General features: G+C 43.7%; 1 protein-coding gene across 3 annotated transcripts in view; it reads right to left on the bottom strand.

Annotated features, from left to right (window-relative positions):
- Nucleotides 1-25425, bottom strand: part of gli2a (GLI family zinc finger 2a) — an 88056-nt gene continuing 62631 nt past the window's right edge. For 2 of the 3 annotated variants that reach the window (XM_044216611.1, XM_044216610.1), the window contains 10 exons: nucleotides 24583-24786; nucleotides 15993-16194; nucleotides 14536-14734; nucleotides 11920-12030; nucleotides 11228-11368; nucleotides 8909-9058; nucleotides 6795-6959; nucleotides 6068-6349; nucleotides 4355-4721; nucleotides 1-4151 (listed from right to left, as the gene is read on the bottom strand). In XM_044216611.1, the coding sequence (XP_044072546.1) occupies nucleotides 1849-4151; nucleotides 4355-4721; nucleotides 6068-6349; nucleotides 6795-6959; nucleotides 8909-9058; nucleotides 11228-11368; nucleotides 11920-12030; nucleotides 14536-14734; nucleotides 15993-16194; nucleotides 24583-24786 (4124 nt within the window). In that variant the 3' untranslated portion in view covers nucleotides 1-1848. Of the gene's footprint in view, nucleotides 4152-4354; nucleotides 4722-6067; nucleotides 6350-6794; nucleotides 6960-8908; nucleotides 9059-11227; nucleotides 11369-11919; nucleotides 12031-14535; nucleotides 14735-15992; nucleotides 16195-21013; nucleotides 24055-24582; nucleotides 24787-25425 lie in introns of those variants that run through there. The other variant, XM_044216612.1, reaches the window with a different exon arrangement.

Here is a 25425-nt window from a genome sequence, read left to right as displayed (position 1 = left end):
CAGAAAAAAAGGAGATAGTTTATTTGAAATGTACAAAAGCTATATACACACACTCACACAAACCCACACACACTGAGCATAGTAAAAGTGAATGGTAGCATACACACAAACATTTTAAAGGCTACTTAGAAATTCAGCAAACATAATAAAACTGAGAAATTTGCAGGGCTAGTTCAGCAATCCTGTCCGAAACAGGATTTCATTATCAAAGTCTGTGTCCCTTCCTGGACTCTCTGCAGTTCATTCAGAGCCCAGGGGAAGCAGGGGGTGCAGCGAAGGGGGGTGGTATGAATGTGTTAATTAGGACTGGATGTCTGCTGAGAACACACAGAGGTACTTGTATATTCTTTTAGAGAATGCTCCTCATCAAACACAGGGGTTCATGTGCCATGATAGACTAACACAGAGGCATATCCTTGTCTTTTTCAATCATTTACCCTTGTGAGATGGGACCATGGGGAGTTAATGCCTCTGATCCTGAGGGCAAAGAAGGAAATCAGATTTTACAGTGCCATCCCCAATAGCTCAGACCATGATCAAAACGCACTTAATATCTGCGGATCATAATGTTGTACAACCATGTGTTTAAACTAGGGCTGTCAAATTCTTAATTTTGTAAATTGCAATTAGTCACTATTTTCTGGTTAAACAGTATTATTTGCACATTGAATTTTGGGAAAACACTTTCACTATGTTTAACATAAGCAAAATTTTCTCACAATCACAATGAACCTTTATTTCAGTATCTAGGTGTCATTGAAACCCAGCAATACAAAGTTGTACACAAGACAGGTTGCTACAATAGCACTTCTTTGCTTATTCCTTATGCTGCAAGATAGTTGAATTAAGTGCATATACTGTATAAACTGCAATAGCAGTTAATTATTTTTTCACAATAGGTATGTATCAATTTCTGGTTTGTTGTTGGGCTCAGACTGTGTTCATTAACCTCAGTGCTTTAAGCACCTGCATGTTTGGCAGTGAAGTGAAACGCTAAAGACACTATACTTCTGGGATAATTTGCCTGAAAATTTTTTACATACATTGCTGTCTGTCCTTCTGAGCCATGTGGTTTTTCATTTTTACAGTGTGTATTCCAGGTTAGCACTGCTAGTCTCTTCACTTATCTTGCATATTGTATTTAACACATAAACAAAGTGCAGCAAACTATAGCTTAGCCTTGTGAGAAGATTTTATGAAATTCACATGTAGCACAAAGCAAAAAACAAAGCAGAAAACAAAAATGTCACAAATTATCCTTTTTGAATTAATAGTACATGTTACTGTACCTTTGACAGCCCTAGTTTAAACATCAAAAGTCTATAGCATAACTTAAAGCAAGTACCATACAGTATAATTTATACACATAAAGGTCTTCATGAGAAAATATTATCTGTTATCTACATATCATGTCCATTTCCTGGAAACAGCGTTTCCATGTCTTACTTAGATGCACAACCTTGATGTCCTCAGCAAGGTACTCTGTGAAGTGCTTTCAGTGCACCACTTTGTAAAGGGCTATTACACCAGCAAATACTGAATGGCAATTGTTTGAAGATACATTTATATACCCTGGGTTATCATATATTTGTAAGTAAAATGTATGGCTTTTTAACAAATAATGACAGAAAATTGTCTTTAACCCTAGCTATACTTACTATTAAATGTTTAATGTAACATATAATCTGAAGCAAATATTACAAGATAAGCATATTACTATGGACAATGAGGAAAAAATTATGAAATAGCCAGTTTTGCATTGTTCAATCAGTGCCTTCTTGTGTAGTCCATATATTCCTGATGTAGAAATGGTTAAGACTGGATGGATGATGAGGTGTTTGATTGCTCTCAGCTTATCATGTTAAGGAACTTGCTTTCTTCAGCCAAGGCTGTGAGCATAGAGTTCATGTCACCGATGGCCATGTTGCCAATCCCTGCCGGTACAGACGCGAGGGTGACAGAGTTGCGGGGGGTGGTGAGACGTGAGGAATTCTGGGAGAGGCTCTGCAGAAGGCCAGGACTCAGGGTGCCTGACATTAGACTGGAGTGGTCCCCATCATCTAGCATGGTGTCAAAGTCGATCTGGGCATGCTCTGTGCCACCAGATCCACCAGTGGAAGAATCTACCGTACTGCTGGAGACCTGGTTGACTCCTGGTGAGGCCATGCTGGCTGCAGCAGTGGTGTTGCTGGCAGGAGCCTGGCTGGCACAGGGGGACATGGGGGCATCAAAGCTGACAGAAGTTGGCTCAAACATTTGAATCTGACCTGTGTAGCAAACAGCAGAGTTCGGATTTTCAGAGTTGCTGTTATGGGCTGCTGACCCACTGGGCCTCTTTGGGCTTGCTTCTGAGGTGTCAGTACCACGACTGGGGCTCAAATCAGATGACTTGGGTATTCGGCTCGGTTGCATCAAGCTAGACCCTGTGTGCTGTCTTGCAATAGACTTGGGCTCTGTGGGAGGCCTGGGTTGTAACATTCCTCGGCCTCCATTATGGATATTGTGCTGGGAGAGAACACTGTAATTTTGCTGCTGATCCACTTGGTTCACATGAGAGTACCCATCAGCCTGTGTCCTTGCTCCGTAACTTTGCAGCTCTGGATCTGCCATACTGTTCCGGGTAGGTCTCACGCTAGTGCTCCCAGATATAGAATTTGGGATTGCCTCTTGGCCAAACCCTTGCTGAGGACTCATTTGCTCACTAACGTTCAAATTGTTGCATTGCCTCTGTTGCTGATGCTGCTGGTGAGAGATGTTCATCAGCTTCTGGCTGTTGTGGTTCACATACCCCTGCATAGACATATTCTGACTCATAGGAACTACCTGCTGGTTGCTGCCCAGGCCCTGTCCTTGTCCCGGGAAGGAACCAAAATTGTGCCTCTGCTGAACAACAGCTAGGTTCCCCCTAAAAGGATGCTGCTGTTTGGAGAGCTTAGTTGTGGTGTCCACAGTCCCTGAGCTCACCTCGTTCCATTGCACCGGCATGTTATTCTTGTTCATGTTGTCCGATGGTGCTGAGAAGGACTGCTGGGAGCCACCTGGACCCATATGGCAGGATTGCATGTCCTGACCAGACTGAGTCATGGTGGCATCCACCATGGCCATCCTCCTCTGTGCATAAAATGATGCTGGTGGGGCCATGCCTGTCTGGTAGCCCTGAGTCTGATTGTTGGAATGGTAGTCCACTCGCCCCGAGTTGTGACCTGAGGGGCCAGAATTCTGGGACCTGAGGTACTGCACCACATCATCTGGAAGCACCATATCATCCTCCCCATTCTGCTCCCCCCCAATCATCATCCCATCTACTGCCATGTTCTCCATGGCTACATTCTCAGAAATGCTAGGTGGTCTGGGGGCGAATGGGTAGCGTTGCAGGCTGCCATCAGAGCGAGTGTAACCCTGCAAAGCCAGTGCCTGGTGGCGTTCAGCTGATGGACCATTCATGGGGTTCATGCTGTTCATGCTGTTATAGCGCTGGACCCTTGGAAAGGAGAGAGGGTCCAGTGTGGGACGACGCACTGGGTCACTGGCACGGCGTGGAAGGTTGGTGGGTACCTCATGGGGCATCATGCTCTGTGTGCCGTATCCAATATCACTGCATCGCCGAGGCACAGTTCCAGAGGGTGGCTGATGGAATGGGTGCGACGAGACTTCCTGGGAGTCACTGAAGAGTGCCATGCGGGTCCTCAGGCTCATTCGATCCATATTGGGGAGAGGAGTAGGTGGAGCTCCACCAATGGCAGCAGCGTACTTTGCCTTGAGCCGATAATGCTGAGCTGGTGTCAGACTAAGGAGGCTAGGGAGACCTCCTCCTCCACTGACACCACCACCTCCACAGTGGCTGGCCTCGCTGGAGCGGCGAGACAGATCAGTGGAGATTGGGTCATAGGAGTCAGCTGAACTGATATTGTTGTGGCGGTTAGCACCAAACTGGGATGCCTCACTGGAGCGGCGGCTGGAATAGCAGGGTGAAATACCGGAGGAGCGCCGACTCAAGGTGTAAGCTGAGCTGATGGTGCTGGTGGTGCTGTCACGGCGCTCATTCAGCTGGTTCAGCAGTGTTACTTCACATGAAGACAGGTCACCTATGCGTTGGCCAGGATACAAACCGCTCAAGTTACTCATCACGTTGGAGCTCTCAAGCAGGGAACCTGGCAGATACAAGGACATTATTACATAATAAGACAGGCTAATTTACAATTAAATTTAGCATTACTATACTGTATATGGTTGTTTTGGCTATTGGACTCACTCTACTAAGACACAATGCCATTCAGCCATCTTGCACCCTCATCACACAGTTAAGGACTTAAAAAATGACAGCAAACAGATTTCCTCAACCTTCCACACTTACCGACTGCAGGTATGGGAGGCAGCTTCATGCTGTTGTGTTGGCCCTGCAGTGGCTGTGGTGCAGCGTTAACCCAGGGGCAGGAGTCCCTCACTGTCTTCAGCCTTTCCTTCTTGATGTTCTCCAGCTTGATGGTGACCACGCCACCATGACCCACGGCTTTCCTCAACTGAAGCCCCATCCCAGCCTGCTGTCCCCCAGCGGGAACAGTGGAGTCAACCATGGGGCACTCATCCTGTGCACTTAGGTCCCCGAAGCTGCCCCCACTGTGCATGGCCATCTCCACCCCACTGTCATTGTTGTTGGCGCTGCTTAGAGGCGACGGCTCACTGCTACATGACGAGTGGCCGCCAGGACTGGACTGATATGTCTGGAGGAGGACAGAAGGGAGGAACGTGATGTAAGTGTAATGAATCAAACTTTATTATAAATGATAGTGGTACATTGTTCAATTTTCCACTAGTGAATAAATATTCTGCCAAACAGATAACAAATAGCTATTTACATGGTAAAAAAAAAACATTTAAAAACAGAAATAAATATAATAAAATAATAAAAGCTATAGTCTCATGCCAAGTTCAGAGAACTCCATTATGTATTCTTCAATATTAAATAATTACCACAGTTAAATAATTCTGATTGTAATGGTGTTTTGTAACAACTAATGTAGGCCTATAGTTCTATAATCGCATTAATTATGGATGAGTTTGATTTATTTTCAACTAGAAAACAAGTGGATAATAGATGAGTTCTGTGAGCAACAAACCACCACAGTGGTGACAGTAATTCAAACTGGCCGAAAATGGACTAAAGTCTTGATCGCAGCTAGATGCTGGCACTATAAACAGTCCCAGCCTTTGAATATTAATGTGACAATGACTTTTATAATCTGCTGACAGCAGAGGCTACTGCCAGTTATCTTGTGGACAGAAAAATAATAGTAGTGTGTGTGTCTCCATACATGCATATGTGTGCATCCCATGTACCAAGGAGCATGTTTTAAATTTGTGAAAATGGATAATCATGCAAAAAGGACATTTTACATCATGCATTAATGCAACGATGTAGCATGAAACACGAGGACACGTTTGCACATCTCCCATGCTGACTTGGAAGAAGACAGAGACAGTTTGAGTGCTCACCTCAGTGAAGTCTGTCCATTAGGAAGGTTAACTTGAGAGAAGCAAGTTCAAGCAACAACCAGAGAGGTGAGTTAGGAAGGATGCAGGCAGTACCGGCAGTAAATATTTAACCTCAGAGCAATGTTAGTAAAGTGGAAAACAAATAAGTGTGTCCTTCTCTTTGTTGTTTCCTAAACATACAAAGGCATGCAATATCATCTTTTCATATTAACGGGTGACACTGATACTTTGGAGTGCAGAAAGTGCTACATGTCCTTCAAGATGCAGTCAATCAAAATCCCAAATTTTAATTTGAATAAAAAATGTGTGTGCAGGAAATCAGTTGTGATTTCCTGCACACACATTTTTTATTAACTATAAAAGAGGTTTGTGTGGGATGACTTTTTTAATTTATGTGATCAGCCCTTCACTACTCATCCAACCAGTTTCTTAAAGCTGCTGACTCTCAGGTTACCAGCAGATACATCAGGAACTGTGACCTGGCAGAGATGAAGTCATTCACTTCTCAATTTTCTTTTTTACTTGTACATCATCACTCATCATCATTACAAAAATGCCCCACCCTAGGACCCACCATAGAGTTCTCAGTCTTGATAGATTTGACTTGCAGGCAGTCTTCCACTCCTCTTGAGGTGCTAATGGCCTCAATCTTGCCGTCCACGCCTCTTGCACCAAGCTTAGAATTCGCCTCATTCTCCCCGTTGCCTTTGGGTGGCTGCAGTCTCGGCGGTGCGTCGCTTCGTTGTTTCTTGGTGACGTGGGCTTCGGGTCCGTGGACTGTCTTAACATGCTTCCTGAGAGAGCTGGGGTCCGTGTAGCGCTTGGTACAGCCTGGGATCTTACACACATATGGTTTCTGCCAAGAGGGAGTTAAAGTCCATTTGAAATTAAATTAATGTTTTTTTTGTTTTTGCAGGATACATATCTGCTCTGTAAATCACTTGTCCTGTGTTCTCCTTTGAGAAAAAAACTGAGGGTAATAACTCCTCTTCTTATCCGTCTATGTAGATGGATACCCTATTTCAACACAGCCAATCAAATTTAGCATAAAGCAGTAAAGTCAGCGTTCTATCACTGGCAGAGCAGAAGGTCACACTGAGCCAGGCAGCAGCACAAGAGCCACAGACTTTGAACAACAACCACATTAGCTTTCCTGCTGAAGTGCCATTCTTTCTGAGTGGTTCTTGTATGAGGCCCATTGATTAAATAAAATTTCAGAAATACACTGCACACTAAGCTGATGGTGGCTTAAATGCATGAAATCCCACTGAGTTAGTCAGTTGATCGATGTGTGTGCATACCTCGTTAGAGTGTGTGCGGTTCTGGTGCTTGGCCCGGTCTGAGGCGTTGGAGAAGGCCTTGTTGCAGCCTTCATGTTCACACACGTACGGCTTCTCCCCGGTGTGGGACCTGAGGTGGGTCTTGAGGTTCTCCAGGCGAGAGTAAGCTTTTGAACAGCCCTCAAACTGCAGAGGAGGAGGAGGAGGAGGAGGAGGAGGAGGAGGAGGAGGAGGAGGAAGAGTAGAAGGAGAAGAAGAAGAAGAAGAAGAAGAAGAAGAAGAAGAAGAAGAAGAAGAAGAAGAAGATCTTTATTATACAATTTTACACTGTAGGCCCAAGAGAAAGAGATAGACAGACGGTGAGACTGCCTGAGTGCTGTGTTGTTTTATCTGCAGCTGGGTAGAGAAAAGAGCCGGGCAACAAAAAAAGGTCTGTGTGATTCAGTTTTCATATGTAATCTACTCTTGGACTTGTGCCCACCTACTGTGGTGTGCCACACAAAAGCAAAGCAGTGCTCCACTTTGGTAAAAAGGGCTATTTTGCGAAATATGTAAACTAAGTGTGAGGTGTGGTAGAGCTCTTTGTCTGGTGTGCTTTGTTGAGACAAGGAGAAGTCTGTGTTTAGCCTTTGTATTCACTTGTACTGTACAAGCTATAATTTGGTATTCCTTCTGAGCAGTCATTGTGAACGTAATTGGCTTTGAAATTAAAAGAGAATCAAATTAGACTAGCTCAGAAATTGGATATAAAAGTCAGAAGATTCTCCCTTAAAAGACGAGACAAATGGAGAGTTAGAGTGTTATGAGAAGATGCACGTGGGATTTGTGCAGAGAATATACAGCGTGATCTTAATAAGCACCCATGGCCCCTTTGCTTGTCTGCAGATTTTAATTACGCGCCTACGCTGTCAATCAGCCTTCTTCACTCTCTCCTTCACAAGAGCCTGTGAGCAAGCTTTGAAGCCAAGCAAACAAGCCCTCAATTTGATCTTCACACAGCAAATGAAGGCTTCAATAAAACCCTCATGATTTATCAACATGGAAAATATCACTGGTGCTAAGCACAAAGAAAAACACAAGAACATTTTTTTTAATCATTTTTTTTCTGAGGCAAAGGGAAGAGTTGTAGGGTAACTGCATGGCTGCTAATGTGGCTGAGCATTTTCCAAGTTCTAGTTCCAGTAGTTAGCCAGCTAACCCTTAAATGCATGGGTGTTTTTTCAGACATTCATAAATACCCGGTACTTATGCAACACAGATTAAGCCATATATTAAAATCATACTGCTTGTAAACATTTTGGAATGTATTATTAACAATAACAAATACTCAAAAAATATCTTTTTGTCATTTATGAAATTTTTCATAAATTTAATCATTTATAGATATCAGATTTTTTCCCCCAAAATTCATCAAAATATTTCATGTTCATACAGTATATCTTACACATAGCTATTGTAACTTCCTACCAAACCAAAATTAGTCAGCACAGTAATCACGAATCACAGTCACTTGCTTGTGGTCATTACTACATGAGTGTGCCAACTGCCACTTCACAGATTTTACACATGAAGGTCAATTTACCAGTCTACTCCCAGAGTACTACTCAGTCTATAAAAACAGTTGTCTAGTAATGTCTACTGTGGTTCTGGAGGAGCTTTGTCAAGTCTCAGAAAATGACCCTATTGATGTAATTATGATGTCATCAGGGTTATCTCAGCTTGGGCTCTGAGACTTTAGTAATTTCTAACAAAATGCCTGCGTTAAAAACTGGGGGCGTGGCGTTTGAAAGACATGGACATTTAGGTATGGAGGCTCTAACAAAAGATGCTAGTGGTTGCATTATGGGAAATGCATTATGTCAAAAATCTGGTGTTTTTTGACAAAAAGTCAGGATATTTTGGCCTCTGCTGCTTTGATTTTGAGCATTCTTTTTTAAAATCTGTCTCTCGCAAGTCCTCCAACTTCATGGAAAGGCAATACCAAATTGCTGGAGTACACCTATATACAGTAACCAGTCAGTCAGACAGACAGTAAGTGAGTCAGTCAGTCAGATGATCTGGTGCTCAGTCAGTAAGTTAACCAGCTAGTTACTAATAGTTCACTACAGTGTTTTACAGGGATACGAGGTTCTTACTGTGCATTTATGCGGCTTTTCCCCTGTGTGACGTCTCATGTGGACCACCAGCATGTACTGAGCCTTGAAGGGCTTCTGCTCCCGTGAACATTCCTGCCAGCGGCACACAAACTCCTTCTTCTCACCGTGGATGTGGTCGTTGTTGATGTGCTGAGGAGACAGTTCAATTCAAGTCAATCATCAAAATGTATCATAACATACGTCTGTGACACAGATGACGAGATGATGTTAAAATGGTGACTAGACACCAAGTGTGTGTGTGTGTGTGTGTGTGTGTGAGCATGTGTGTGTGTATTACTAAAAACAAGTCAGCAAATTCTTGTATTTTTCCCACCAGAAGATTCTCCCTCTTTCATGTGCCCATGCATACACACACACACACACACACACACTGTGAGTGACGGTGCCATCCATTATGGCTGACAGTTATTATGCATCTGTCAACAGGAGACAAAAACTATTAAAGCGCTGTGTCTGTTTTTTCAGCCTGTGTGTGTGTGTGTGTGTGTGTGTGTGTGTATGTGTGTGTGTGTGTGTCTCTCTCTCTGTGTTAGTTTCTCAAGGAAGAGGAACTTCTTCAGATCCCAGTAAAAGTCATCAGGAAGAGGATTTTGAACTGACTTGTATTTATCTTCCATTCTCCTTCCTTTTGAAGGAAGTCAGTGGGGGACGCACAAAGTTTTCTGTGTGATGCTTAAACTTAAACTTAAATTTTGTATTAGCTAGTCTAGTAGTTTCAGACAAATTAAATCGCAAACCTAAATGTGAAATCTCTGACAATTCTCTTTTAAATGATCTGCAAAATTATACATCTAAGTGTAATTCCAGCATGTATTCGATGTTTACTGCTGGAGAAGGAGGCAGTCAGTTACTCCTACTACATTGTGTAGACATGCTAGAGAATGCTAGAATACCTTCACAGTTATCTTAATTATGTCCTCAGACACAACAGGTTTGATCAAACCAGTTGCAGAGAAACATGCACATACTGTACACAAACACACACACATGTTTCTGAACAGTTACACTTACAAATGCTCATCCCGTGCACCACACGCAAATATCCACACACCCAGAGGAACCACTTCATTTCCTGAGGACATCCAGGCCCACAAAGCTCCACTTATGTGGCCACTTCTCCACCAGCGAAAAAGCAAAGTGGTTGACGATTCTGCTGAGATCTATTTTGGGTGAAGGAGGAGGAATGGAAACAAGCGGAGGCCTCTATTTTCAGGTTACACACTACTGTGAATCCATAATTTGGGGGCTCTTGAAACAGGATTATTTTGGTTAAGCAGAAGCCAGAAAAACCCACAGGTGTGTTTTTTTGCTGATATTGTGAGAACCTTGTGTGAAACCCTGAATGTGCTTAGGGAGATGCTGTCAGGAGTTTTTGCAAAGTTTTATAAAAACTTTTTATAAAGTTTATACAAAGCAGAGACTTTTAAAAAACCCCATGGTCCTGTGAGGAATAAAGAATGTGTTGGCCTCACATTGTCCATTCACATCTGACAACAAACCACCGATCCTCTGCTAGCCGACTCACTAATCCTGGCAAGCTCTAACAGTTTGTGGCTAGGGAGCTGGAGTTGGGGCAAAAGTTCTTAAAGGTAACTCTGGTCCTGACTTGTTGCAGCCCATAGCAACCTGTTCACCACCTCCTCCCATCAGTCTCTGGGTCTGCGGACCTGACACATGCCCCTCCTACCACTGCTCTGAGATGACTGACAGCCAGTCAGAAAGTGAAAAGTAAGAGGAGAAGTTGGCCTGGAAAAGAGGAGTGCATGAGGTTCCAGAGCTTCTGGCATGACGATGGATTTATGGCCGGCCCTCTGGGCTTCAGGGGTTGGGGGTGTCGCTGGGAGTGAGAGGTTAGGGGTCACAGGGCTGTGGGCTGGGGGGGCGGGCACAGCTGCAGGGCTTGGGCTTGAATTTGACGAGAGCCTGCGGGCTCATTAACGTTGCGCGTGTCAACCCAACAGGAAAGGATCAGTTACTGGACAGCTTTCTGACCGGACTCAATCAGCATGGATTTAATGAGTAGCAGAAGAGTTGCTTGAACTTTTCACTTTCTAAACAACAAAATGCAGTGGTTCTGATGGCATAGTTTGGAATTTACTCTCACTACAGCAAAGGAAGCTAATCATGTTAATCATGGCGTCCAGAATAGCAAGATGAGACGTGTCTGCGAAAGACTTCGGACGGTTTGTGTTTTCACAGTGGTTTTATAGTCTATGGGCTGTAATGAAAAAGTGCAAGTGAGTCTGTCATTCATTAAGTCTCAATAATAGCCATAAGGACACCAAGCCTATGACTCACATGAACAAGTTGGTCCTGGGTGTCATACTCCTTGGTACAGCCCTCCCAGTGGCAGTTGGTCTCATATATGGCCTCGGGCTCTTGTTTGCACTCGTCTTTATCCAGATCCTCACTCAGGTCCAAGATCCCCCCACCATGGTCCTGGACAAAGGGGACAGCACTTTGTCAGAAGGGGGCTAACAAACCGTACAGATGTATGTATCCATTAAAGCCTATAAATGACTAGAATAAAAACATGCAAACACAGACTACATCTTTTACCTGAATCTGTGGTCAATATGTTAAAGAAGCATTTTGTACTGTTTTGCATCTCTCTTATCTTATCTGTTTCTTAATCCTAATGAGTTGTTGCTTGATCTCAATGCGTGACAACACCTCTTGTCATTGATTAAGGCTGCATTTTTATTCGCTACCTATAATCAATTAGAGCCAGTTAAAGAGGGGACTATTTTCCCACTGTAAGTGGCTGAAGCTGTGATAGAGATAGCTAAGTTGCAAAAAAAAATCTATGCAGTTGATTAGGATATTTTGAAGGTCAGTGCAGATCCAAAAAGTAAATTCTTCAAGAAAAGGAAACCAATAATAGTTTGGAATGGATAGTGCAACCTAAAACTAATCTAATGTTGAATTTGCTTTTTGCTTTCAGGATTTCACATTATCTACTTATGTCCACTATCTTTTGATTCTCTTACCTGAGAGGATGGTGAGATTGGCAGTGGACCCTCTGCTTCCATCTTAACCTTTGACCTCTTGGTGGTCAGCGGGTTGACTGTGCTACTCACTGCTGGGTCTCCACTGGCGTTCTGAAGGACAGAGACAGGGTTGAAGAGACACGTTTTTTTTTTTTACTGTAGCTGATATGATTTTCTGAATGGCTTTCTGAAGCAGAAAAGGAGGCAGAATAATATGGTTTTCAACCATGTCCCTTTTGTCATTCATGCATATAAATTCTAGGTAACCAAAGATTTAAAAATTGTCTCCATTTATCCAAACACCCATCCACTGACCCGACAACCCACTCATTCATAATCTATCAGTGAATCATTCCATGAATCCTAACACATACCAACCTACCCGTCCACCCATTAGCCCTCCCACTCATTCTCCTATGAATTTAACCCTCCACTCAGTTCATTAAACCACCAGATTCCACTCAGTTACCACTACTGCTCACAGTCACCACAGAGAGTGGCGGAGGGGAATCAGATAACGGAGTCACAGAGATACCACGCAATTGTTTTTGGCACGACAGTCTGCTGCAAAGAGATGTGTGGAGTCCTGGTTGCGCCAGGCACCGGGGCCGTAAGTCAGACTAGGACCCGCCGCCGAGACTAAACAGTTTAGACTGCTTTATGATCACCAAAGCCACACGGAAATTTATTATTAAGTAAAGTTATTACCCTCGGTACAGAGGGGGAAGACGGCAGGGTCGGGGGTTGTGGTGGGGGGACTTTGATCTGCCAACAGATTCTAAAGATGACAGAAAGACAAAGACAAGGCCTGTTTCAGCTCTAATGGACAGAAAAAGAAAGGAAAGATTTAAAATGTAAAGCAGCTGATAAATTATTGTGCATGTGTGTATATTGAGGTTTATTGGAGGGGGTCCGATAATGAAGGGGGGTCTCCTAATCCCACCCAGACGCTACAGTGCAGTTCAGCATTTCTGGGGGCCTTGATGATTCATTCAGTTGGCTGAAAACCAAGAGGGAAATATGGTTCTGAAGCTGAATGTGTGTTTGTGTATGTGTGTGAAGGGGGGTGTTTGTGTAAGCGTATGCAAAACGGTACAAATATATACTCTTGGATACTTGGATAGTCTTGGTGTGTGTCAGTAGACACCCTGCTGAAACAGAGCTGGAGGCAGCTGATAGCAGTGTGAGGTGATTCACTGAGTGGGAAGTTTATATTACGAGTGGCTGTGGTGTATACAGTGGGCTGATAAAGTGAGACAGAGGAGACAGTAGGAAGTAAGACAGATGGAACTGGGAGGGAACCTCCTGCATATTTCCGACCTGAGACAATTTACAAAAAATACCTAATTCATGACAACTTGTAAACTTTGGCTACATTTACAGTACAATTCTGAATAAGTGTTGAAATAATTTGTTGACCAGTTGACATAAAATTACCTGTCAACAATTCTGATCATCAACTGATTATTTAAGTTGTGTATGAAGCAACACATGCCTAACATGCTGGTTCCAGCTTCTCATATGTTTTTAGGACTATTTGTTGGACAAAAGTAGCAAGTTAAACACATTTTTTTGACTACGTGCTTTACCAGTTAACTGAAGAAATGAATACATTAATCAGTAATGTAAATCACCATTAGTTTCAGCCATATTCTGAATGGTTGCTCACAGTACATGACATTTTTGGGGGAATGACATTAATATAATAGTAATATAATGCTAACTTGTAAGTTTGTAATATCTGAGCCGACAGTGTGTGCAGAGCAGCAACAGCAAAACACATCATTTTCAGCTCCAGTATGGGCCATTGAGTTTTTGTCCTTGTCCTTAAACAATCAATAATAATTGTTGTGTTCCATTGTTTTCCATGCCAAACGTAGCCTGGACCTTCAAGACTACTGAATCGCTGCCCACAGCTCGGCTGGTTCCCCAGTTGGAAAAACAATGAGCCAATCAGCGCTTTGTGGGCGGAATTAACAATAAGGACATCATCTTCCTGTGCCACAGCCAGCCAGAAAACCGGTGACAGAAAAATGGCCACAGAAGTGTGAACACAAGCGTGAATGAGATTGATGCAACTGTACAGGTTGTTTCAAGTGGACTTACGAAAATAACAACTCCTAAATCTGCGCATTTCTTTGTTTGTAATGAAAAACAAACTCCACAGCTCCTTGCAGCCCACATAACAGAAACATGATGTCATACTGAATAAGAAAGCTGAACTGAAATGGCAGTTCAGTCAAATTATCAGGCTATGGAAAACAGCCATTGGGTACAAAAATGACATGTGTTGTCTCCAGTAAACAAATTAAGGTCGCGTCAACACTGGCAAAATTTCCCCTTTACACATTACATGGCCTCAGGATCAAGATTTGCATATGATGTTGGTACACTGTACAGCTGTTCACATTGATCAGAAATCAGATCTATTACATGAAATTGAAAAATCACCCGTTTGGTAGCAGAAATGATTAGAGAACGCCTCAATCTACCCCACATATTACACATCTATGTACATGGTTTAAATTTAAAGAATGTGTGTATATGCCCTTGAATCTGTGTACATTTTATTAGTATAAGTGTAACATTCAAGGGTACAAAGGCTCCCATTCCTACCTGGTTTGCCTCAGAGTTGGAGCTGTTGTGGGAGGTGGACATAGGTGAAGCAGTGAGGGGGTGTGGGCGAGCAGAGAAAGAGGACGGCGATGGTTGAATGAGAGGAGGTGTGTGGCCGAAGGCATTGAGACCCCTCTGCTGGGACAACAGCTGCTGGTATGCCACTGGGTTGATGGGATGAGGGAAGCTGAAGGAGGGGCTGAGTGAGAGAAAAAAGGAAAGAAGTTAAGTCTTGGAAAATATGAATGGAGATTTTTGTCTGGTGGCTAATATTCAATAAAGAAACCCACACTAGAATCACATTTGAATGAATTCCAACTAATTTCCACCTTGCAAATGTCCTGTTTTTGCCACATGGGCCCTCACTGCCAAATGAAGCCAAGGTTAAGATAGTAGCCTGCCAGGCTACTAGCATGCTAGTCAGATGCTAGTAGCAATTTACTTTAATATCACCTAGCAGTGTAAGCTACTATCATAGTAGTTCTTATGCTACTAGTTAACGGCCTTCTTCAATAGCTTCCTTATTGTCAACAAAGACCAAAACCAACATTGCATCAGTCTGCCTCTCCGAGCTTGTCTGTGGCACTCAGGCCCAAGTCCATTTGTTTTTACTGAAGAGGTAAATCTGAACAATTTCCCTAAAACCGCAGGGCCCTGTAGTTTTTAGTAAACACTACTCAAACAGTAAATAGTGCATTTGCAGCAGCAGGACGGTGTTTGTGAGAATGACTCAACGCCAGTGTTCATGGTAATGAAGGAACATGTCACCCAGTGCAACGGTGTGGGTCTCTGATGTGTTTTTAATAGTTCTTGAACAACAGTGGCGCTGTATGGCACAGAGGAAGGAGAAAACATTTGCAGAGCACGTGTCATCCATTCTTGTCTTACTTCTGGCTTATTACTGAGAACCAGGCTGCTAAACCCGAAGAACAGCATGTCTGCTGGCTGGCCGCCGGTCAGATTTCAACAAATGTAAAACTTGAAGTGCAAATTTGACTTGTTAGATTTGTTGCGAAAACAAACTTCTAAATTCATCATTCCCATGTTTTTTAATGGTTGTGACTGGGAAATAAGATCAATATTCACAAGCATGGTACAAATGTGACCGTCCCCTAAACGGTTTTGTCTTTACTGGATACAAAAAGGGTCGTACTTCAAACAGTACAACTTTTTAAAGTACTACTAATTATTGTCAGTGGTAAATCTGCATCATTAGATTCCAGTAAAAGACAGTTATTGAAAACTAGATATCTAAGCATTTTCCTTTATTGAATACTATTGCAAAATCTGTCAGACCTTGCAGACCATGCCTTTTTCATCTGCTGCATCACAAAAAGAGAGTGGTCACAGATATTATCTCAGCTAGTATTTATGCTAAGGTGTGTATATGCCTGTAAATGTGCGTATATGCATGTTTGTAGTTGCTAGATATGCATGCATGTGCACTGTCTAGCTACCTGATCCCGCCGACTGAAAGGTGCCCATAGGAGCTGCTGGCGGCCGAGCTGGAGCGGGAGTTGTTGATGTAGGCCACCAGGGAGTTGGGTGAGGTGCGGATCATGGTCTGCAGGTCAATGCTGGCATCTGACAGCGGGGAGATAGACAGCGCCCTCTTCCTGCTCAGTCGGGGTGTCAGCCGTGGGCTGGAGAAACGTGATACTGGACACAGACGCACAAAGACACAATAGAGACGATGTCAGCCAACTCGGCGTAGCTACCTGGATGAATGATATCAAAAGAAATCAACCGCTTGGTTATAAATGTATATATGATGTCTCACATTCAGTATTAAGAACCTTTCAGACATTGCTGTCATGGCTCCAGATTGGAGAACTAATGTGTAAATTCATCACACGCCCATCAAATCTGGCCTCAATAAAGACCAGCATTTACCCAGGACCATGTTAGAAGAAACATTCAGCCCTGAGCATTCTAGTGGAGGTCACAGCCATGCTAAGCTACACTCTATCTCCTGCATCTCTCTCTCTCACACACACACACACACACACACACACACACACACACACACACACATACATACACACAGCTCCCCTATTTAACATTCGCATCCTCTTATGCATAATGAATCGCCCCAATCATTCTTAGTAATTACCGTGATAGCAATCTCTTTCAGACCGCTGTACTTGGGCAAGAAAATGGAGGCAATTTAAACAAATTGATCTCAGAATACCATTAAAAAAGAACAAGGCTGACTCACAAAGGTAGGGTTCATGGCCTCCCGCTAGACCAGTTTGTTACACTATTTTCTTATTCTCGTAGAAAAGACGGGGGAAGACTACTTTCCCATGAACTTGAAGAGAAGGCTATTTATTTTTCCATATGTACTGATAGTCCATCATTCATGTGTATTTATTTCTTTAAAATTTCTGAGCCATGTAGCTCCCACTCCCACACAGACAGAGACAGATCACTTGCTTTGGACCAACAGGTGCTGCTTCGCGGTGTGAGGGGACAGAGAGCAGGACTGGCGTGTGAGTCTTTGTGCACACGTGTAATTAGGTCTTACAGCAGACATCATCGGAGGCGCGAGAGGCAGGAAACTCATAATAGGCCCATCACCACTCACCTAAGAACACATTTGCTGCATGTCAACTCCACTGCTTTCAATATGAAGCCAATCCCTGACTCTTTGCTGCTGGAACTCACAACCCCTCAAGCCAAATGAGTCCAGGCACCGCCATAATCACCGAGCCAGACCTACAGCTATAAACCAGGATCTTACTTACAAATCTATTATGTTTGGAGGTGGCGAGTCGTAAAGCAGAGGCATATGCACTTAGTTAAAAGGCCCCCGGGAACTTCAGACGGCAGACGATAGGGGCCTGAAAAAAAAAAAGACTGGTGGAGATGATAGAGATGTGTATGAAAGAGTTGGCAAAAACAACAAACGATCCTCAGGAATGTGTCCCTTTAGGGCTAATAAATAAATGTGTCATCTTTGGTTAACTACACAGAGGAGTAGGGACGGAGTAAAGGAGGGAGGTGGGAGGGGAGGAACAGAACAAAACATAGGGGGTGGAGAGGCAGGCGATCCTCCACTTGGGAACATGGATCGTCATGAATGAGGAGTTCATTCTGATTAGCTCCATACAGGTCGTGCAGCTTCAAGGACTTGCTATTTTTGCAGTGAGGCGAGCTTGCTGCCTTGCCAACAATATTTAATGGGAGATAAGTGTATTAATATTCCCCCTTCAGAAAGCAGGAAACAGGCACAGCCTGGTGGCCTGGTAGCCTGGCGCCTGCCTCACCCTTCTGGGCACTGTGCCCAAAACCCCGCACTCTACCTCCATCGTCAAACCACCCCCCCAATCTATACATCAACCTCAGCTCAGAAGAATTCTTAATGCCTCCAGCAACAAAGCTTAAACGTCTGTAATGTTCAGTCTTCTTAAGCTAAGGTGCGGACAAGCTAGTTTTGTTTAGCTTAGTGTTGTTCCAGTGGATGTCACTGGTCTAACCTAATTTTACCTGGAACAAATTTCACACAAACGCGCACACACAGTTCTCACCACTTGGTAAAGGGGTGTTTTATAGGTGGGAGTTATAATTGAAAGGGTGAGCATGTTCCGGAAGGAGTGAGAAAACAGATGTTGAACAGGCCATGGTGGCGCTGCAGTATGCGGTAATATGGCATGTGTGCGTATGTCTATATATGTGTGTGTGTGTGTCTATGTGTGTGCCATTGCTCTGTGGGACTGCATCTTGGGCTGGTTGTAATTGTGGGATCTGGATTTATATAGAGAGTCATAATTACAGGCGCTCCAGTGCACATCGATACAGTAAAGAAAAAAATATATATTGAAAAGAATGGGAGGGAAGAGGGTGTACGTGTTTGAGTGTGATTATTTTAAGCATTTGCCTGTGCTGTTTTAACTGAACCGACTTTGTGGAAAATGAAAACACTTTAATTTAAGGGTTGTGCTAATCCCCAGAAGCACCTAGCTTTCTGTATCATCCTGGCCCCAAGCACATGGAGGGTCACTGTAAGGTTCTGCAGAGAATTGGTATGTAGCCTTTTCTCCCACAATAGTGATTCTAAAATTGGGGCTGTGTAACACGTCATTGTTAAAAATAAAGAAGTTACCATCATCTTTATCTAAAAGAAATTCACTTTTTTTTTTTTTTTTTTTTAGAGGTAAGCAAAATAAAATCTGAAACTTGCATGTCAACATAAGTGAAAGCAGTTGGCCTCTTCTTGAGTTCATGGAGACAGTGGAGCTAAAAGAGACAGCAGAATTCTGCCAGCAACTGAATAATGAGCAGTCTGAGCTGGATTGCAGATGAGTTGGATACAGAAACAGCTCAGCTCAGTGCCAGTACATCCTCAAACATGTAGTGAGAAATGCAAACCTCAGAACATCCTTGAATGTGTGAACAAACTGTCTCTAACAGAAATATGTGCTTGAGTTTACAGGAAACAATGATATTCTGCTCTGACTGAATACAGAAACAGAGCCAAGGCAAGAGGATGCGTAAGATCTCACTGTATTTTATGGGTTTATGGATTTATGGTATTTTATTCTATGGGTTGGAGAGGTTTACTGTACAGCAAGTTTCTCCTCCTTTGACCATCTTGTAAATGGTTTGAGTTTCAGTAGTTTAGTTTGCATGTATGCAAGTATGCTGCGTGTACCCTTGCGGGCAGGTGCAAGCACAGGTTTGTTTGCACATAGCCACAATACAGTATACCCCTTTACCAAGATACCACTACACCACTGGTGAAATACCCAAGAGGTCTTTGACGGTCAAGTTAGCAACACTGCTAACATATGGAGCCAGATCAGAGTGGTTTTACAGGTGATCATGTGTCATCAACTAATAAAAGTAGAAATTACAATGAAGTTGATACCTTTCTAATGCCTCATATATGTGTATTGGCTTTGGTGTGAATTTGGCTTTTTCGGTTTTCAAATTTCTTCCAAAAAATGGCTTCTAAGAAATAAAAAATCATTATGTACTGAAGGGACAAATGCAGTCAGAAAAACCCTATGGCCCGAGCAGTTGGCCTCAGTGGATAACCTTGACCTTGTCTAGGGTGAAACGGGCCTCAGCAAAGTCCCTCTCCGTGATGAACGGGAGCTGCTTTATGCTGGATAACCCCCCCGCCACACCGCAGCTTGAGTTGGTGCCAGCAGCGCCCTAGGCCTCCACATCTTCAGCCAGCCTAGCCACCCCCTTGGCCAGCCGGAGTGGGAAAATGTTTATTTTCCCTGCTAAATCTCACTAATACTAACACTGTGAATTTTATTAGCGAGGGGGCTCGTGCTGAATCCTCTATGAGCCCCCAGTGTCCAGCCCAAAGCTGCCGTTGTTTTTGCCAGTGTGTTTATGCACACACTTCCACCTATGTGCTCATGAACCAACATATAGTTAAGTGTTTGTGTATGCAGTCTGAGGGGACCGGTCCCTCTCCAACCCCCTCACTCCTCACCACCACATCAGTACACACATCTATCTCCTTCACTCCCTCCGCTGCATCAACACTAAAATCTTTTTCCTTGGGATGGCAGACATTTACTTTGGCCGCTGCTTTTGTCATGGGAGCTCCAGTGTTTTTCCACAAGATATTTCTCTGCCCACCCACCCCTTACATACCTGTTCACTGATATACAAACATCTTCTGAATGCCTCCCAATGTGAAATACCATAATGTGACTTTATTTATACTTACAGTAGTGGTGGTGTACCAATGCTAATGCTAACCATGCTTAAATGTCTTTTCACTAATGTTGGAATGAGTGATTCGCTGTCTTACTTCTGTCAGGGTTCAGAGACCAGCTTATTGTAGAACATGAGCGACAAGTTTTATTTTGGCACTCTTGTGAGGAAGTATGGTATGGTTTCTCCTCTGCCCCGCCTAACGTAGGTGGAAAGACTTCTCTTATAGAAAGAAATGGCACCTAAAAAGTAATCTCTTCTCATATTTAGTCTTAAAATGTTATTTTTTGGCCCCAAATGGCATCAATGTATTCTATTCTATTCTATTCATAATGTATTCTTCATAACTAAAATTCCCCCTTAGGGGCAAGTGGGGAATGGTCAGGATTAAGCTATTGTCAGTGAATTTACAGTAGCTTCCTCTGGACAGAGCATTCACATGTTGCTATTTGGGAAACAATTTATTCTCTTCTACTCTTATGGTAGGATCAGACTACATGGCCCGATAATGGCCCGAACCAACGGACATGGGGCACTGGGAATGAAAAAGACTGTTGGATGTGACAATTGCTCCTTTTATTCCATGTATCGTGTCTTAGGTCCATTGCATGCTTTTTGCGGTAGGCCTGCACCTGCCTTTAAAAATGTTAAACACCGCAATCTGAGGCCCCGCCATTGGATGGTGATGACAACTTCCACATAGACGAGAGCGCTGCTCACGCGAGTTTGTACACATTATTTGTTGCAGACAGTGCACGCACGCACACACACACACACACAGAGGAGACTGCACACTGACCGTGTTGAGAGCTTTGACCGACAGCATCTGGGACGCCTCACGACATCTCAACAAAAAGACTAGCGTGTCCAACTTTTTTTTTGCCTTCTTTTGAGTTTCCATCTTAGAAGTGGTGAAGCGAAAGGCTAGTGATGTTGTTGGTTCTGTCAGCTGGCACCTTCTTTCAGATCACCTATGACACGCAAGTTGTGAAAGATGATTGGTCGGGCTCCAACGTGTCTGCCATGTCTCTCGACCAAAGCACTGCAAGAATTTATTTCTCTAATCTGACATGCGACCATGTCAAAAAACAAATATATTGTATTGTCTGATCCTGGCACTAATCCTCCATTTGTTACATCCTGTGTAGGGAAGAGATGTTTCATGAATTAGCATGCCTGACAACCACAATTTTCAAGTCTGTAGGAAATCAAGCTTGTTTTAACATACGTATGTGATTAAAAACAAGGCTCATGCATGTGTGATCCAAGAAGATTTGAACCAACTTTTTCTTGTAGAAAGAACTGAAATGACCCAAAACCACCACTGGCCAGTTTAAAAAAAGTTAGTAGACAATACAAGATTTAATGACGTGTTGAAATCGATATGTGTGTAGCTGTGTGTCTTTGGAGCAAAATGTATTATATTATATATGATATAAATATTTTTGTTGTTTTAGCCCAGTCTGCTCCTCTCAGCCTCCATGTTACGCTCGTCAGATAAGGACAGTGATTGATGTGTGAAAAATACAAGCATAGACACCAGCACTGACTTACAGAAGCAGCTAAGTGTTTTAGCGAGGCCTTTACAGCTGCTGGTAACACCATGTTTGTATAGCAGTCCTGTCCATCAAACTGTCACGTGGCAATTCTGTGGGAGGAAAACCCAGCAAGCAGATTATGGATCTTTACACAGTAAAACAACCTGCTGGGTAGGTTTGTGTTTTAACTGGGGACATGAAAAGAAGTCCCCCAAAGTCTGTGACATCATTTTGAAATGTTGTCTTCCTCATATTCAGGATCCCTGAATTTTACGGGTTTGACTTGAGGTGTGGAACGATAAGACCTGCAGGCCTGTCAAAAAAACTTTACCTACGCTTGTGTTCACAACTTTTCCACCGGCACACTTCTTCACAGCACCACTCAGTGTTTCATGATTCAACCATAAGCCTTGCAATTTACTTATCCAGAGGGAAAGCGGGGGTAGGAGGGGGAGGTGGGTGAGAAGCCATTCTATGGGTTCACTGAGGGCTCCCAGTTTTTGCGGTGGGTCTACTGAATATTAGTGCATAAATTGATTTTTAATATGGGTTTTATCTGCACTGCCTTCCAAAACTAACGGCAAGGGATGAAGCACATATTTGCCACCTCTGCCACTACTCCTCCTCCCACGCTCTGGCAGTAAATGAAGCCTTTGATTCAGGCCAGGCTGCCCGCGATGACCATTAGCTGGCCACCTTGGTCAATATGGGCCCTGTGTCTGGAGGCCGCAATGGAAGAGCCTCCAGACTGGCAGAGTGGCCCAAACCTGACCACATCACTGCTAGCATGGTAGAACACTAAATAAAAGCTGCTGGGTTGGTGGCAGCAAGTGTGGACGCTGCGTTGAAGCAGGCGGTGGGGGCGAGGGAGGTGGGGCTTGTGGCTATTTGAGCAAACAGCCTCGCCAAACAAGTGTGGGTAAGGCAGCACAGCGGCGGTCACAGAGGGGGTTGGAGGTACAGAAGAAAGAGGGGGAGGAGGAGGGAGGAGAAAGAGGTGGTCTACAATTTCTGCCAGGCCCCTAACCCTGCATCACCCTTCCCTTTCAGCACCACTGTGTTTAACTAAGTGATTGAGGTCATTTAAAAGATTAATTGCCAAACAATCCTGTATGTGATTCAGTTTTTTTCTCTCTCTGTTGTGTTTTCCTACCTGTGCGTGAGGATGCCGGCATTAGTGTCATGCGGTGACTTCGGAGAGCGTGACACTGTGGCGGTGAAAGCAGTGGGGCGTTTTTTTTTCTGGGTGGGTGGCTGGATGGGATGAAAGAAAGAGCGAGGGCTCCTGGAGCAGAGCGGGCGTCAGTGCCAAGGGGAGTGTTTGATTATCAGGCATCGAAAAGGCTGACTTTCACGGACAGTTTTCCACTCTGTGTGCTTTCTATTCCCCATTCATAAGGGCTGAAGGTTTCTTGGATGCATTTTGCTGCTGAAATCAAACGTCTGTTCTGGTGCCTGACCGTCATCTTGATAGAGGGCCGAGGTTCTCACTGGCATGAAAGAACAAGCTGGCCTCTGTGAGTTTGTATGCAAACACGTGTATGAGTTGGTGAGCATTTGCCTGCCTATTTGCTTGGCTGTTAAATATTTTGTGTGCCACTGTGTATATGTGCGTCAGTGTTAAGCTGCCTCATCCCTGCCATTAAGTGGACAGCGCATGCAGCCCATGAGGTTAATCCCTGCCTTAACTGCCTGACACAGGATGGAAGACACAAAGGTCTCAGGGTAACACTCCTCCGCCTCACACAGCCTCTCTCTCTCCATGCTGCCCTTTTACGGTTACCCTGGATTTGTTTTGTAGGATGTTACTCATAATAACAGTACAAACACACCTGAAACACCATCAGAATGAGAGACTCCAAGGTAACGTGTTTTTATGAGCTCCTGGCCTTGGGGCTTTAGTGTTTATGCACCCTCAACCCTCAACTAGCTGTGGCCCCCATGCTACACATAAGTCTAGAAAGTACCACTGGCTTTGATGTGGGGAACTCTTCCATGAAAAAGCCTCAAGTAGAAGAATAAGAGGATGGTATCAACATGCCTGGTGCTGAGAACAAAGGGTAAGATGGCTGTTTAGTTTGGCTGTTACTCTTGTACCAGGGATGAAAGACTTGCACGTGCTTTAGTGTAACTGCGACAGGAGTCTGATTGTATTTTTGACATGAAAATATCACACTAACATATCATGGTGGTAATTCAATAAGCTTCCATTACAGGTTCTTTTGGATCTGGTTCCAGGTTTATAAAATAAGCTCCAAGGTCAACGGATCTCTTGAATCTTCTGTCTCTCCTCCATCTTATTTATTTGCAAATACTGATATGCAAATCATTCAGGTATAGCAGGCTTCTCACTTTTAGCAACGACCATCACTTTTGCCATTTAAGGTCTACATTATGAAGCCATGTACAAAAGATGCTCCATCAGAGGAGAGGTCATTTGAAGATGAGGATGCTGTAATTCGCAGTAAGAGTTGCAGAATGACAAACACCAGTGGTGGCAGAGCACATCAGCTGAAACTATTTAAAGCTAATGCTATAAGTTACTTGCCAAAAGGCTAAAATATAACGTGGCTTATGTGTAGTTTAGCCAAACCTCTCTGCAAGCCAGTGCCTGCTCTCCAAAGATCATTTATTAGAAAAAAAAGCACACCTACAGTGTTATAATGTCATGTGCTATTGATGCATATAGTGTAATTCTCATATTATGAATAGCAAGCTGTAACTGCACATGTGCTGTTACGCTAAACAGTAAATTGATAAATTGGTACAGTAAAACATCTTAAATTGTATTTCCGTCAAAAGGCAACATAGCCAGGTGTCTTATCCTCACCATCCACGGGGCTGATGTAATCTGGTAGATGAGCGGCGGCCGCAGCAGCAGCGGCGGCGGCCGCACTGCTCTGCATCAGCAAGTCAGTGTAGGGGCTTCGCTGGCTGGCACTGGCCATCAGGTGGTAGTATTCTGCGGGGTTGGCCCCTGGTGGTGGAGGGGGGAGATTGAACAAGGCACGATCCTTCAGGTGTTCGTGGGTCACTGCAGCAGAAATGGGAGGAACAAATAGGACGTGTAGGAGAACAGGTTATTTTTCTTTTCTAGAAATAAAAATCAGGAGACGAATAGCCTCATTGTCTACTTGTCCTATAATACAACACTGCAGAATTAAGCAATCAGGAGGTAAGTTCTATCAATTCCTGCTGGTGCTTCAGTACAGAGGTCAAAGGGGGGCTTTGCCAAATCCATTTTGTTTTCCTGTAATAAAGTAATATATTCAGTGACATCATTTGGCATACGCCTTGGCAGAATGACAAAAACACAGACATGAGAAAGTTGCAAGAAGTACTCGACAGAGGAGACGAGTGCCCTGCTTTACGGATTTGAAGATATGTGCATGCCCGGGGCATGAGGGTTTTGATAAAAGATGTCTGATGTCTTTGAGGCTTGCTGGGTTATGGGAAAATATCTCTAGGGAGTAAAGGAGAGATGGAGGGAGAGGGCGAGATGGCGCATGGGGGGGCATCTCGCCCTCAGAGGGAAGGAATACCACATTCCTGCACTTCTCTGGTGTTTGACAGGCTGAAGTCATACACAGAGTCCAGGTGCACACACACACATACACACACACACACTCATAATGCTGAGGAGGTAATATTGATGTAAAATGTGTTAACACCT

This window comes from Siniperca chuatsi, linkage group LG12, assembly GCF_020085105.1.
Source record: "Siniperca chuatsi isolate FFG_IHB_CAS linkage group LG12, ASM2008510v1, whole genome shotgun sequence".
Taxonomy (NCBI): Eukaryota; Metazoa; Chordata; class Actinopteri; order Centrarchiformes; family Sinipercidae; genus Siniperca; species Siniperca chuatsi.
This window is presented reverse-complemented; position numbering and strand designations above follow the sequence as displayed.